This window comes from Clarias gariepinus, chromosome 22 (assembly GCF_024256425.1).
Source record: "Clarias gariepinus isolate MV-2021 ecotype Netherlands chromosome 22, CGAR_prim_01v2, whole genome shotgun sequence".
In the NCBI taxonomy this organism is placed as follows: Eukaryota; Metazoa; Chordata; class Actinopteri; order Siluriformes; family Clariidae; genus Clarias; species Clarias gariepinus.
In genome coordinates this window covers 15,283,938-15,300,766 of record NC_071121.1, presented here as the reverse complement: position 1 = coordinate 15,300,766, position 16,829 = coordinate 15,283,938, and the positions used below count along the sequence as shown (strand labels likewise).

The following is a 16,829-nucleotide window of genomic DNA, read 5'->3' as shown; positions in this document are numbered from 1 at the left end:
GTCTACTACAAGTGGCATGGTCATAGGACAAGTCTGAAGAAGTCACTGTGAGGTCTCCATTAATGTAGCAACAATGCCGTGACATTCCACTGTAGTAACAACTCAGTCATATCGGCATTCAATCTTATTGTATGTAAATAAAGTCCCTAAGAGGCGTTGGTTACACTGTTATGTGGTCAGTGCTGTTGTTAATACGTCCTGCACTTCCTGCATCTTGCTTTGATCACGTCCTCACTAGGCTTTTTTTTAAACCTGTCCAAAAAAACTAAAAGTGTAGCAGCTCCACGTCAAGGGATCATCACACCAAGAAAACTTTATCCTTACTGGTTTCTCCTGTGTTCCAGCCAAATGTTTGCGGATGAACGTGCCTCAGTATGACTCCTGTCCAGTAGGTGGCGGTGATGTACTAACCAACGTTAATCTCAAAAGAAGAAGCGATACTCGCGCAAAATGTGACTGTTTACGGAAGATGCACATGGTTTCTATTTTTTGCAAAGACTGTGGTGTATTGTTGAAAAATTCATCAATTAATGAATAAATTAAAAAAACAGCTATTTTTAGAATTAAATAATAAGTGACATTAATTTTTTTTTATTCTTTTTGCTGTGCAGCAAAATGTGTTGAAATGACTGAACATGATAATCAGCCATCTGTCAAGAGGGAAGTAGATAGTGAGTATTCTGTCGTATTCCTTTAAGGGACACTTATTTTTAAGCGTTACTACATTAGGCCTGGTTGCCTTTTATAAAAACCAGTGTTTCTTGCGCTATCCAAATCAAACGCTGCCCAGCAGTAAAATGCGGACAGTCAGAAAAAACATTTCCAACAAAACCAGAGTCTCACAATCAGGAGTAGAACCTTGTGGTAAAGTAAAACACAATCTTCTTTAGGTGTCTTTTTTTCCCAGGGCTCTTGACAGCCATTTTACTGAAATTTTTTCCAACTACATTTTAGTCATAATGCATCATTATCAGGGCATTGTTAACCCATTTTTTTTCTTCATAAATATTTTTTTTCTGTCCTTTACCGTTACAGATAAACAATGCAGTATGATCAAAGACCAGTTGAACATACAGACAACCCAAAAAAACATTCATACGTACCTACACAGTGATACCATTCCAATATATTGTATACATATAACAAAATGATTATATGTATACGCTGATATACGATAGAAAATATTTTTTATCATCGCCACATAGTAACAAAAAAATAAATCTACTCAATCAATAAATAAATCATGATGATTCAACTGGGTAATCTTACCATTCACATAAGCAATATAATACACAACTGGTACTGTTTTCAAGTTACTAACATTCATTAGATTTAGACCTGTGCAGCTCCCAGGACAGTCCAGGACTGATTGGCCAGTTCTTCTAGCATTGAACATGTATCACCTGAAATCTCCTACTTATATTTATCACCATCATCATCACACCCATGCATATCATCATCAAAACATCTATGGACAGGTCATCACCCCTCTTTTTAGGTCAGTACTTATGGCTGGCATTGTGGTAGAATTCTTAAATATCACTCTCATTTACAGTTAACCCTTTTCACTCAACTTTGTGAACTTTCAAGGCGAATTCAAGGTCCCATGTTCTGTGCACCCAAATGCCTTAGAGCACCAATGGTTTTCTGGGAACCTCCCAGCATTGCTTTCCTCTTCACTTCTTCTCTACACAGAGAAGCAGAGCCACAGGCGAGGTCCCTACTGACAAGAGGTCAGGAGTTGCAACTACACAGTAGTCTCATACTCCATCACCTCTTTTGGGCTGCCAAGGCTGCGGTACTGAATCCTAGGCGTCACGGGTGATGTATTCTCCAGCACCAAAATGGTTTTTCTTAACCGGCGGTCGATGAAGTGTGCATCCCAGGCTGGATAGCTCTTCCTGGGGAGGTCGATGCGGATAACAGGGCCCTCAAGTTTTGGTGTTCGAGGAGAAGGAGCAGGAGCCACACTGATGGACCTCACCTGAAAAACAGGCAGGCAGCTCTCCTTGTCCCCTGATTCCCGTTCCCCATCCTTAGTCCTCTGCAAGGTTCTTGGGGGACTTGTCACAACATCTGGTTGGGGCAGAGGTGTCCCCAGGTCCCCCATACCCCCAAGTCCTATTGCACCAATTCCTTCCTCCATGCAGCTCCAATGTGAACCCAGGACTGGGCCATCAGGATGGAGCAGGCAGTAATAGACAAACATAAAAAAGGTTCCCAAGGCATAGCTACATACTACCACACACACAATGATAAGGGCATAGAAGTCTGAGGTGTGTGGGCCCCTGTATGCATACCAGGTGGCTGTGAGTACAGCATTCTCCACCAAAATCACACAGTAGTACGTGGTTAAGCGGCATCGCGCTGGACCCTCCTTGACATTGAACCAGCAGAAGATGTAAATGATGCCCACAACCATATTGTAAATTATCTCCTCCCACTTGGACATGCAAAAGTCAGTCTCGCCTTGGATGATCCAGAAGGTCATGGCGCACCAGTGAGCCACAACAAAGATGCCAAAGTACAGCTGGAAGACAGAGGCGAAGAGCGCGAATGCGATGGTACGTGCGCCAATGGTGAAGAGGTGCCATAGCATCTGCACAATCACTGCCTTGTAGGACATGGGTAGCTTGTCATCTCTGGAGTCACGAAGGACCTTCTGGTAGGAGGCAATCATCCAGGCTAAGGAGACCAAGGAGGCCGAGGTGGAGAGACCTGTTTAAAGCAAAGCGACAACTCAGTAAGCTTCACGGATATCATTTCCTTAATTAAAGCTTGAACCAAATCCATGCATCTAATTTTCATTTCATTACACATTTTCGGATATGTGCTGAACATCATGTTAATGTTATTGTTAGGGATGCACCGAAATTTCGGCCGCCGAAAATTTTCGGCCGAAATAGCATTATCGGTTTCGGCCGAAACGTAAGAAAGTGCCGAAAATAAAAGCCGAAATTATCGCCACGCCTCTCCCATCCTCCCGTCTCGTTCGCGCTGTCATTACGCATCAAACACGGAGTATGTCGGCGGTTTGGAAGCACTTCAGAGTTTCAGATGAGGACAGCAAAGTTGCAATATGCAACATTTTTTTAATACAAACAAAAAGAAAATATTTTAAACATGTTTTTAATGAAGCCATTTTCGGTTTCGGTATCGATTTTCGGCCAAGTGCATCCAAAAATTTCGGTTTCGTTTTCGGCCCAGAATTTTCATTTCGGTGCATCCCTGGTTATTGTTATTATACCTCAGTTTACTCTGTGATGCTGAATATAAAGCCTGATCAGAATCATTATGGAAAAATGAATACTTTGCCATTCTCAGAGCACCGCCCCTCAATATTTAATTGGATCCCATGTAATTTATTACTAATTGGACATGCTATTGCATTATTAACGAAAGAACAATGAATAATTCATGCATTAAATTATGTCTCTCATTACCTGAGACTCATTCTTTATAGGAACAACTATGAATCTGAGGACATTTCCTGCTTTTTGACTGTCTAAGGCTTCACCAGAAAATGAGACACTGAAGAAAGCTAGTCACTCTTAAAGTATTGCAAAGCACTGAAAGGCATTCATTTAAATGATATGACAGGTTTCTCATTTAAGAGAAGACAAGGCTTGAATGATGAGCTACATTTGTGGTGTGTTTATCACTTGCGCTTCTACAACTTAAGATATTTTTCAGGAGTGCTTCAACACCTGCAGGGTCAACAAGTTGTTGGCAGCTGCCTGGGATGTTGCATTCCACTAGTGTGTGTGTGTGTGTGTGAATTATTTTGACAGATGCCTATATATTTTTTTTAGTTTGCAGGTACCCTGGAGTGTGACCAGGTAAAAAGTTGCCTTTTTCTGTGTATGTATTTGTGAGAGGGAGCAGGAAGTAACCTCCGGGGCTTCCATAAAGGTGAAAACATTACTGAGATCAGATCTTTAGTAAGTCTAGGATGTTTGTTTGTTTACCTGTCAGGTTCTTGCTGATATCCTGCTGTTTTTCTCCCCATGATATTGCCAGACCCACAGAACAACCAAGACAGCAAAGATTTTTCACCCCTTTTCACCCAGAGAGCTTTAGCTTGAGGGGCTGAATGATAATGTGTCCCCTTCAAAGCGAAACTTTAGTCTCTCTCTCTCTCTCTCGTACATACATACACCTAAATTAAAATTAAAAGGGATCTCAATTAGCAGTGAACTGATAGCTTAATGTACTGTTTTCCTGCTCTGCCTCTGGCTAGCGGATGCTTTCGCTTCGAACTTGCCTATCGTTTTCCTGCTGCTCTCATGGGACATGCGGATAATCTTAATTAAATCAAACATCAGACCACAAAGAACGTCAAAGATTAGAGCATGGATTATTTAAATGCAGAGCTGGCAACCTGCTGTGAGAAAACATAATGGGACAATAGGTTCTGTTACCTAAATGAAGCTACGTAGCAGCTTGTTCTAGAAATCAAATGGGAAACTGTGAAAATGAAAAGGTTTTTTTTATTTGTTTTCGATCTGAGCTATTTAAACATAGATGACTAGATGACTATGTGCACATACACCTGAAGCCAAAGAATATTTCAATTTCAACATTGTGTCTGGAGTATTTAGATTTTTGTTCAGTCCTTTATTCACGCATAGTGGCCTACAGTACACCAGGAACATGAACCATGATTCCAAATTGTGCACTCTGAAGCTGGGAGCATGGGTCATGGGGCAGTACTGTTTGTCCGCAAATTTTTTATTTCTTTTTAAGTACTGTACTATTTATTTGGAAAATCCACTTTTGTACTAATATAAAACCAGACAGAAGAAACAAAACAGAATAGGAGGCCTCCAAGTGGTGCAGTGGTAAATGCTCGCCCTATCATCCGGAGATCGTGAGTTTAATTGAGGAATTAAACACGACTAAATTAGGGAGAAAATCCAGGAAAAATCACCATAAAAAACAGAATAGATGGTATAGGTTTTAAATCATAGTAATTAACACAAAAATAAATTTAAACAGAGAAATCTAACAAGGATTAATGTGTAAAAACATGAAATATTTACTAATTTTGATGCGTAATCTTTGTGGAAACAAGACTGCAATAGACTGCTCTGAGAGAGCAAGGAGAATGAAAAAAATATACACACCATTAGGTGAAGTAATAAATAAATGAAAATGTAACAAACTAGATGTAAATAGACAAATGTTGAATGCAACAACCAAACAACCAGCAGAGTAGAATGCAGATCATATGCATGATCATGCACACACAGATCAGCCATAACATTCTAACCACTTTTTCTTACTATAACAGTGATGCACTGTGTTCTGACACACAACCAGCATTATCATTTTTACCAATCTGATCTACTGTACACTAGCGCTTTTACTGGATCGGACTGGATCGCTCCTCGTGAGCATCAATCAGTATGCCCTGGCCTCCCATGATCCTGTCGCCAGTTCACCGGTTTTCTTTTTTCTTTTTTGCAAGGTCAGAGCAACCCCAAAACTGCAGTTCTTGTTGGATGTTTCCAGGCTGCAGTGGTCAGAATTTAGCAAAAGTGATCCAAGGAAGAAACCGGTGAACTGTGTGACCAAGGCTCACTAATGCACGTGAGGAGTGAAGTCTGGTCCAATTCAATAAAAGAGCGAATGTAGCTCAAATTAAGGAAAAGGTTAATGTATTTTAACAGAAATGTATCAGAACACATAGAGGTGGGTGGTCATAATGGTATGGCTGATCAGTGTATGTATGTGTTTTACTGCAAAATAAATTATATAAAATAAATTGTTGCAAAATATGCAAAGAGGATTACAAACTGAAGAATATGTTGTGCATAGTGCGGAAAAAGGCACAAAAACTTTTTTTCTGTTTGTTTAGTATTTACTTAAAAAAAAAAAGGAAACTTTTCTATTGTGTTTAGTAATAAATCATACTGGCAACAAATAGCAAAAATGGTTTTAGTTTTGTTGCACAAAAAAACTAAACACAAATTATAACTAACCTTATTGATTGACCATAAAGAAAAAAAAATCTAAAGACAATACAAAAATTTCAATGCATCATCAGTATTGTCAAAACACCATTAGCACCTTTCCCCCTTTGATAGTTATCGGGAGTGCCTTATCATAGGAATTCATGTCTGTTGCGGTAAATGCAATAGCAGTAGAAGACTGCAAACATTCTTTTCTCAGCTTTAGCATTCTCCAAAAATCCAAAAAATGCATTGATTTTATTCCCCAGCAGTCACTATTTTGCCCAGCAGTACTTTTGCTGTACTGCTCCCATGACAGAAACAAAGAGCCGGAGGATAATTGTGAATTTACACTCGTGCAGTTGTTAGCTAAATGTGTGGAGGTTCTCATCGCAATGACTAGGAGGAATGAAAATATGTAAAGGCGGTTAAACACATTTAAAATACCCAAGTGTGTCATTATCAGCTACTATTGACTATAATTCACAGAATAACATGCACACTCATAAACAGTGACTAGAAACAAACACAGATTTGCAAGCATGCAATGACATTAACAAATCTGCATCTGATTCATGAAACATTTGTTTGACATCTCGAGTGGTGATTTGAGCACAAACAATGAATCAGCTTCAGCTGCATGGACACAAGCGCCTGTCTGTGTAGGCCAAAGTTTACAAGTCATATGCTTATACTACAGTCTATCCAAATTTACTTTTAAATACATTTAACACATGCCATACACACCTTCATTTATAATAAGGAAAGCATTCGACATGATTAAAATATGAGGGCCAAATAGATCACTGTCAAAAAAGTGAACATATCTTAACATTTTTATGTGAAGCTATTATGTATTAGTAATTTTACATTTATTAATATATAATTTCTTACAATAAGATTGCAAAAATGTTTTTCCATTTTTTACCAAAGCTTAACAATGTCTATACAACTTTCTAATCTTAATACCCAGTTCAAAGTTTTCTTATAATAGGGAACATTACATAAATTTCACTGTAGCCAATATATATCCTCTTAATTAGTCCTTTTTTTCATTGCACTAAATAAAGGAATTTCAGAAAAAGTTCTGGAGTTTTGTCTTCATGTTTCTGCAATAAAAGGACAATCATGAAAATGTTCTCAGTTTTCTATGAAGCAGTTCAAGGCTTGTATCTTGTATAAAAATGAACAGCCTTTCAATTTTATTTGTAGATAATAATTTCTATTTATTCAGTTAGGTGTTTAATTCGCTGTAAAGTCAAAGGCCATGGCGAAATCAGATATTATTTTTAAAGCTGTATTCATCTTATATATATATAAAAAAAGAAACTGGGATGCTTTCTCATTATTTTAACTGAAATGGTAACCTTAAACACTTAATGATATCCAAATGTCTGAATAGCCTCTGGGTGTGCTTCACCTGCACATTCTAATTTAGATTTTTTAATGATTATAATGAACTTTACTTCATTACCCTCAATTTACTTATACAATTGTGGTTACATTTTAGCAATTTTTTGTTTTGCTTTTTAATAAACATATACAGTAGGGCTCAGGATTGTATGGTTATTTTGGTTGTTTTTATAACCAAAAAATATATAATATCATGCTAATTCTGAGAGTTGTACATTTTTGCAACGTAATTTACTTATTCCAGTAGTGGTCAAATTTACCTTAATAAAAATAAATAAATAACTTTCGTTCTAACTGACATATCCAAAACCCAAATACACAGTTTGATGTCTGAAGCCTTTGCGTTAACACACACCAGCAAAGCCTTCATAGAAGCACACACACACTTTTTTATTATTAGTATTTTTTTTACCGTCATTGACCTATGCTGTTTTGCCTGACAGATCGAATGTCATTAGAGAGATTTCTTGTTAATTTTTCAGATAAAACAGTGTTTCTGTTTGTGCGTGCAAGCGCTGTGTATGTGTGTGTGTGTGTGTGAATCTAAAGTAAGCTCCCCTCTCCCCCTTCTTGTCTTACACACTCTAACCCTTCCTCTACTCTTTCCACACACGCGCACGCACACAACGGAAACACTGTTTTATCGGAAAAATAAACAAGAAATCTCTCTAATGACACTCAATTGAGCGACACACTAACGGAATCACTGCTGTAAAGTAAAAATAAAACAAATTAACCTGCCTTTGAAAAGAATCGCAACAGAGCAGTGTTTCTGTGTAGAGCAGAGAGAAAGAGTGTACCTGTGTGTTTGTCGGTGAAGGTGAAAGTAGGAGGGGTCTGTGTGTGTGTGTGTGTGTGTGTGTGTCACGGTGTCCAATGGCACGTGCGCACACGGACAAAGAGCAGGCTAAGACCATTGGCTCACTCATGATCACGTAATGCTCGGCGTCAAAACAAGAAATGCATGCGTGATACATGATACTCAGTAAACCAAGACTTGTTCGTTAAATTATGAAAAATCTTTGCTCATCTTGTGGAACGCTCGCAAACCGCGTTACTCGCAATCCAAGGTTTCACTGTATTTATATTGTATTCTCAAATATATATACACTTCCAATTAATCAGCCTTACAGATCCAGGTAAAATGAAATTGCACTGTAAAAAATATTTTGCACATGAAAACACAAAGTCCGATTCATGTGCAAACTCCCTGAACTACTCTTTCTCAATCTGAGTCTTGGAATATGCCTGCGCTATCAGGGAAGAAAAAACAAATCCATGGATGCGATAACCTGGTCATTCTGATTAGAACAGATTATAACCCTCTCACAGAGGCTTGTACAGTGCACACTCTATGCATGATGGATGCATCGCTTCATGTGTTTCTTTTTTTTACCCTGACACACCCATTGCTCTGGCATAGGGTAAATCTGGACTTATCATACCACATGACAATTTTCAATTGCTCCTCAGAACCACGTGACGTCAGCCGACCGTATCTTTTCAAACTGCTTGCTTACGCACCATTGGTAACACACTCTGAGGACAGTGACTCCTTTCACTTACGTGAGCTCATAGATGCCCCTGATAAGCTGTAGAGTCATGATTAAGCAATTTCCCTCTGAGATTAATAAAGTTCTTTGAATATTCAATATTAATGTTGGAGCACCATGTTCCTCTCATCCCTCCCCTCTAAGAGAGCTCGGCCAATCAGCTCTCTCTAGGCCTCCAGCTGTGAGCGGTTTCAGCATCACCTGGGAATCGAACTCTAAAAAAGTGTTAGAAAGTTTTTAACCCAAATCCAGTACTTACATCAATTTCCTTAGATTACTTTGCTTGACAATTTGTCCTTACTGAAACTGCGGCTTTATTTCAGGCAGAGGACATTGATTAACTGGATTTTTTTTTAGATATTTTACTTATTTTAAGGTGGACATTGTGTCACTTTGCTAGCAGATTGTTCTACTTTCCATTTCGAAAAGGAAATATGCCTAGACATACTGTAGGCTCACAGGTCTTCTACTTAAAATGAAAATTATTAGATAACTTTTCCTGTTATATAACAAATCTTCATTTGCTAAGCGATTTTTTTTTGCAGTGTAATGAATAAGAAAACTGATGATGCGTTCACTTGGTTTATGATCAGATTTAACTTTATGTCAGGAAGGTCAGTGTGCTTACTGATGCATGATCTAGACTTTTTTCTTCACTCCACAGATCCCATTCCCCATACACCCGTCTGTCCTCTGTCCACCTCTCCACTCTCTCAGCCTCTGACAGAACGAGACATTACTCGTATATATCGAATCAGAATTAGAATCGGGTTTTATTCGCCAAGTATGTTAAGACATACAAGGAACTTGGTTCTGGCTGTTTGTAGCTCTTAGAGTACAGACAAAACATTTAGCTTGTAATTAAATAAGATTAAATATGGAAGGAGGATCCTGAGTATGTGCAGTATAGTGTATTTAAAAGGAATATATAAAGGGATTGTAGAGTTGGGCAAGTAGCCCTGTGTGCATCATATGTACTATACTAGGTAGTGCAAAAGTACAAGTACAAGTAGTATAGTAGTAGTGAATTTATGTGCATGTAAGGAGTTCGATGGAGGCATGGTGGTGCTTTTACACAATATACTGTATGATACTAGATGTTCTATTTCTAGTGCCTGCCAGAAGGGAGGAGGTAAAAGAGATTGTGTCCTGGGTGTAAGGGGTATGTGGAGATTTTTCCTGCCCGTTTCCTGGTTCTTGTAGAGTACAAGTCATGGAGTGGGGGCAGGGAGCTCCAATGATTTTTTCAGCTGTTTTGAGCAGTTGTTTTCTGCAGTCTGTTCCTGTCCTGTTTTGTGGCTGCTCCAAACCAGACAGTGATAGATGAGCACAAGACAAATTCAATGACTGCAGTGTAAAACTGTTTCAGCAGCTCCTGAGCCAGACCATACTTCCTTAGTTGGCGCAGAAAGTACATTCTCTGCTGGGCTTTTTTGAAAAATGTTGAGTTCCAATTTCAGGTCATGGGAAATGGTAGTTCCCAAAAACTTGAAAGACTCCACGGTTAACACAGGATTGTCGAATATTGTGAGGGGGAGTAATGTTGAAGGCTGTCTCCTAAAGTCCACTGTCATCTCCAAAGTTTTGAGCGTGTTCAACTCCGGGTTGTTCTGACTGCACCAGAGCACCAGGTGTTCCACCTCATGTAGCTATGCAAACCATCTTGGATGAGTCCCATGAGCGTAGTGCCACCTGCAAATTTTAGAAGTTTGACAGCTGGGTCTAGCTCGAGATGTTGGAGAATGTAATGAAGTCCAATGTTAACTGCATCATCCACTGACCTGTTTGCTCTGTATGCAAACTGAAGGGGATCTAAGAGCTGCTTTGTGATGTTCTTTAGGTAGGCCAATACAAGTCATTCAAAGGACTTCATGACCACAGATGTTAAAGCTATAGGCCTGTAGTCATTCAGACCTGTGATGGAGGATTTCTTGGGGACCGGGATGATGGTGGATTGTTTGAAGCATGATGGGACTTCACACAGCTGGAGAGATCTGTTGAGACGTTGTCGTGAGCCAGTGCGAGAGTTCAAAGCCAATGAGTCAGTCAGCGAGGCAAAAATCCGAAAGGGGAGCGAGCAGAGACGTAACCGTGAACCGAAGCAAAAGGTCAAAAACAGCCGGGAAACACGGACAAGGGGTTGGTGACAAGGCGCTTGATTTGGGAGACATGAAAGGTGGGGTTTATCCGGTGCATAGTGGAGGGCAGGCGTAACCTGACAGAGCACGGGTTGATAATCTTGGTAACGGTGAATGGGCCAATGAACCTAGGGGACAGTTTACGTGAAATGGTTTTGAGGGAAATGTCTCGCGTGGCAAGCATCACTCTATCGCCGATCCTGTATCTAGGGGCAGCCGAGCGTCGTCTGTCTGCTTGTCGCTTGAAGGTTTGTACTGATCTTGGGAGTTGGGAACGGGCTCTCTGCCAGGTCATTTTACAGCTGAAGGGACTGTAACCTCTTCTTACTGAGAAGGAAACAGGGGTGGTTGATACCCCAAACAGCACTGGAAAGGAGACATTCTTGTAGATGAGGTGGGAAGGGAGTTGTGGGCGTATTCTACCCATGGGAGCATCCTGCTCCATGAAGTCGGATTCTGTGATGTCATGCACCAACGCGGTTTCCAGTTTCTGGTTTGTTCTCTCTGTCTGTCCATTTGACTGAGGATGGTAACCCGACGACAGGCTAGGCGTAGCACCGATGAGTCTGCAAAAGGCCTTCCAGAAGTGTGCAGAAAACTGGGGTCCCCTGTCAGAAACAATGTCAACAGGAAGTCCGTGGAGCCGAAAAACATGGAGGATGAGCAGCTCAGCAGTCTCCTTGGCTGAAGGGAGTTTAGTCAGGGGGACGAAATGGGCAGATCTGGAGAAACGATCAACGATGGTCATAATGCGGGAGTTCCCCTCTGAAGTTGGAAGTCCTGTGACGAAGTCAAGGGCGATGTGAGACCAAGGACGGTGAGGGATGGGGAGGGGTTGAAGGAAACCGGCTGGAGGTTGGTTGGGTGACTTGTTTCTTGAACACGCCTCGCATGCAGCCACGAATCCAAAAACGTCTTCCCTCATAGTTGCCCACCAGAAACATTGCTAAATCAGGTACAAGGTGCGGGCCCCCCCGGGGTGACAGGCCAGTCTGGAACAGTGTCCCCATTCAAATACCTGTGGGCGAACTGATTCGGGGACAAATAGGCGGTTGGAAGGAGCGTTGCTTGGGCCTGGTTCTTGATCCAGGGCCTGTCTGACCAGGACTTCGATGTCCTGTTGGGTGGCAGCCACAAGGCAGTGTGGTGGGAGGATGCTTTCAGTCGGGGAACGATTCTGGGGCGACAAGAATTGTTGTGAAAGAGCATCTGGTTTGGTATTCTTAGAGCCTGGGCGGTAACATATAGTGAAGTTAAACCTTGAAAAAAATAAAGACCAGCGGGCTTGGCGAGCATTTAACCTCTTGGCTAATTTTAGGTATTCAAGGTTTCTGTGGTCTGTCCAAACCAAAAAAGGATGCTGAGCCCCCTCCAACCAATGTCTCCACTCTTCAAGGGCTCTTCAAGGGCTAGCTTGACGGCTAGTGGGAACAACATTTAAAGACACCAACATGTCATCAGACAGTGATAAATCAGTAATAGTAAAATTATCGGGGATGATGCAGACCAAGTCCAAAGTATGACCTTTTGAGTGAGTAGGCGCTTTGATAAATTGCTGCAGTCCAAAACTATCCAAACATGATGAAAACTCTGTTGAAAAGGAGCTTTCTGAATCATCTACATGAATATTGAAATCACAAACCAACACCACATTAGGGGACAGAGAGCAAAGAGAAGTTAAAAATTTTAGAAAATTCCTGTAGAAATGCTGGATTGGCCTTTGGAGGTCTGTACACCACAGCAAGAACAGTAGAAACAACTCCATTAATTTGCATTGCTGCCGATTCAAATGTTGTGTATTCGATTTCAGGAACGGTTACAACTTTTCATTTCGCCTTATGCAATATTGCAATTCCCCCGCCCCGGCCAACAGTTCGTGGTTTACTGGTAAAGACATATCCAGGAGGAGTAGAATGATTTAAATGAAAAGAGCCATTGCTTTGTTGCCAGGTACACATAGGCATTTGGCAGACGCTCTTATGCCAGGTCTATGTTAAGCAGAGGAAATCGAACTTACGATCCGTCAGCAGGTCATAAACAAAAGGCCCCTTGTTGGTCAGTAAACGTAGATTTCACAGTCCGAATGAGAGATCATTCTTACCAGTATTTGTGGAAGTCACCTTAGTGAGCCTTACTAGCAGACTAGGATCAGCGGTACGAGTGTGTTTCCTTCGAGGACGGGGATTTAAAGACCAGAAAGATGGAATTGGTTGTGTAGAGTCGAACTGAAACCTCCGACGCGATCCACGGCAAGGTAAATAAACAATTTTATGTTGTTTATGGTGAAGATACAGCGCTGGTGAAGATTGGCTATAATGGACACGTAACTGAAACAGTTCCGCTGCCAAGTATTGATGTAAAGACGACACCCGTGTCCATTACAGCCAATCTAATTTGCCAATCACCTAGGAGCCGAGAGGAATCCAGCTAGCGGCGATATCCAAACTGGTGTTAGTCCAACCAAGTTCTTGCGATGTCGCGTACAGTCACAAGATAGCAGCGTTAAACTTGTCCAACATAAATAAAAAAAAAAACAACTAAAATTAGAGATCTAAAAATCCAAAACCTTCCATGGAGCAGCGGCTACTAATAGCGCCAGCGTTCGACCCAGAAGTGCGTCGACCACACAGGACAGACGTGCCCTACAGAGGGTGGTGCTATCAGCTGAGTTCATCATCCGCACCGAGCTCCCTGACCTCCCTGCACTTAATCTACGGCAAGCAGTTTCTATAATTTCTAATAATATATATTTATATATAATATATATATATTTATAATAAATTTCTATATCTTCTATATTTTTCTATATTGCACAGAATATTTTTATTTGTACAGAATATTTGTATTTTTATTTCATCCTAGCTAAATTAATTTTCTATTGTATTTCTTTTTTTATTCATATTTTTTTTTTTATCAATTGTCACGTTTTGGGTGTCTGTGTCGGCGTGGCATAACTGCAGAGGTTGTGATGACAGTTTTAAATATGCTCTTTATTGATAAAGTAAAAAACTAAAACAAACTTTACTTAGAACACTTCGAGATCTTTGATATAACTATTACTAAAAACACAACAATAACAACAACAAATGCTAGACGCCTGACTGAACTTCAACAACTACAACACAAAAAACGAAGTCTTTGGGCGCTTTGGCGCCCTCTAGGGGTTAACCCTTACAGTACCCCCCCTCAAAAACCCTCCCCAGGAGCGCCAGCAGAGGTCCAGGACTCCTTCCCCATGGTTCTGCATTCGGCCTCCTGATATAGAGGCTAAAGGTCCTGGGCCAATGTTCCCGAAGCAGGGTGACGTGGCTGGCATTGGGGCTTTAGTGCCAGGCAGCCCAGCTGGCACAACGTCTGCGGGGCCAGGTTGAGGTACTGATGTGATGCCCGCGGAGATTGGTGGCAAAGAAGCTGACGCGTTGTCCTCGGAGCTTGGCGGCGGTGGAAGCACGATGTTCTCGATGTCGAGCTGAAGCGGAAGAGGAGGAAGCATGATGTCTTCGCTCTCGAGCAGCGGTGGAGGAGGAGGAAGCCCGACGTCCTCGCTCTCGAGCGGAGGCTGAGGAGGGAGCGCGACGTTCTCTATGTCAAGCTAAGGCTGAGGAGGAGGAAGCCCGACGTCCTCAATGTTGAGCAGAGGAGCTTGCACGATGTCCTCAAAGCCGTGTGGCGGAAGAAGAAGTGTGATGTCCTCGCTCTCGAGCAGCGGCGGAGGCGGAGGAAGCGCACTGTCCTCGCTCTCGAGCAGAGACAGAGTAGGGAGCGTGACGTCCTCTATGTCGAGCTGAGGCTGAGGAGGAGAAAGCGTGACCTCCTCGCTGTCGAGGAAAAGAAGAGGAAGCGCTGTCTCCTCCGTGTCGAAGATCAGTGCCCGCAGCGGGGCTCTTGTGAAAATCAGTGCCCACAGGCCAGCTCTCGTGAAAGATCAGTGCCCGCGATGTGGCCCTCGTGAAGATCAGTGCCCGCAGCGCAGCTCTCGTGAAAAATCAGTGCCCGCAGCATGGCCCTTGTGAAGATCAGTGCCCGCAGCGCGGCTCTCGCGAATTTGGACGAGCAGGTTTTGAAGCTGTTCTACCTGCTCTGGCTCAGACTCTGTATACGCTCCTGATCTTGCTTCGCCCAAAGCATGCAGATATTTCTTGTGACTTCCCCCCTCCATTGCCACTCAGCCTGGGGTTCTTCTTCCCCCTCTTCACCGCCATACCTGACTCTTCTGGCCCGTACCTCGTGGTCGGTGCGGGAAATCCTGTCTCCCCCAGCTGCGTCCTTTTTAAACGATGTGCGTCAAATGGCAAGCCTGCAGCCTTCCCAGCACTGCTGCGCCCCTCGCTTACTTGCTTCCTGTGCTCCTCGAAGTCGCGCAGAACGTCCGTTCGCTCCGGCTTCATAGTCACTGCTCCCCCCCAAAAAACATCTAGGGGTGAAACCTCTGCTATGCCAATATATAGGTCTAGCATTCTGTCACGTTTCGGGTGCTGTGTCGGCGTGGCATAACTGCAGATGCTGTGATGACGGTTTTAAATATGCTCTTTATTGACAAAGTAAAACAAAACTAAAACAACTTCACTTAGAGCACTTCGAGATCTTTAATATGACTATTACTAGAAACACAACAATAACAACAACAAATGTTAGACGCTATTTATAATAATTAACTTAATTACTCGCCTCACCTGGTGCTGCCCTCACCTGACCGAGGTGCAGTCTGGAACATGAAGTTTCCCGTCAAAAACTACAACACAAAAACAAAGTCTTTGGGCGCTTTGGCACCCTCTAGGGGTTAACCCTTACATCAATAAGATTTTTTTAAAGGTCACTGGCGGTCGTATTAGCATTTCACTGCATATCGTACTGTGTATGACTATATATGTGACAAATAAAATTTTAATTTGAAATAAAAACTGGAGAAAAGTTGATTGGAATGGCTTTCTGACTGTTAAGCAGTTCTTCTCTAGTGTATATGGTAGAGTTAGGGAATCCAAATACACAGACAATAAACAAAAACAAAGAAAGTACTAGAGCACGTTGTGCAGAGGCTGCCATCGTGAAAGCGATGTAATATCCTATATCATATAGCAATGTTCAGCATGTGTGTGCACATATTGGCTGGACAGGTAAATCTCACACCACACTACACACAGAGGCATAAATTTGTAAAGTGACACATCTGGACCTTTTCTTTCACCTTGTATTATGACTTCTTCTCTTTTTCATTCTCTTTCCCCCCCTTTCTTTTCAATCTCATATGATTTTTGCCTCTTTATTTCTCCAACATGCCATGTATGTGTTAGGAATCATGATATTACATTAAAGCAGAAATGGAGAATGTGTGTGTGTGTGTGTGTGTGTGTGTTTACCCTGTAGGCTGTGATAGATCAGGATGCCAGAATGCAGCCCCAGCTGAAAATCACATATGTGAAGGCAGTGTACATGCATTGATGCCATAGGCAAAGTATCTGTCTGCACTGTGTATGTGTGTGTGCGTGTGTGTGTGTTAGCACTCACCCTGCAGTGGCAGGATGTGTTTGCTGTGGATCATGATGCTGAGCTGCAGGACAAGCTGTGGCGCGCTCTTCAGGAAAGCCTCCAGCAGCCTTAGCATGTTCACATCAGCCGTCTCAAACATCAGGCGCCAGTAGCAGTGGCGATACCAGTGGTTCTGCACACCCAAGTACAGCGTGTGTATGTACCTGCACACACACAAACACACACGCAAGATGGATTTCTTTACTTCTGTTTAATTGGATTTTTTTTTTTTTACAGCAATTTAA

General features: G+C 41.9%; 1 protein-coding gene across 1 annotated transcript in view; it reads right to left on the bottom strand.

Annotated features, from left to right (window-relative positions):
• Positions 1-932: 932 nt before the first annotated feature.
• xkr7b (XK, Kell blood group complex subunit-related family, member 7b) overlaps positions 933-16,829 on the bottom strand; it is a 78,193-nt gene continuing 62,296 nt past the window's right edge. The window contains exons 2-3 of the mRNA XM_053482867.1: positions 16,564-16,748; positions 933-2,718 (exon numbers count right to left, since the gene is read on the bottom strand). Coding sequence (XP_053338842.1) covers positions 1,748-2,718; positions 16,564-16,748 — 1,156 coding nt within the window. The 3' untranslated portion in view covers positions 933-1,747. The remainder of the gene's footprint in view (positions 2,719-16,563; positions 16,749-16,829) is intronic.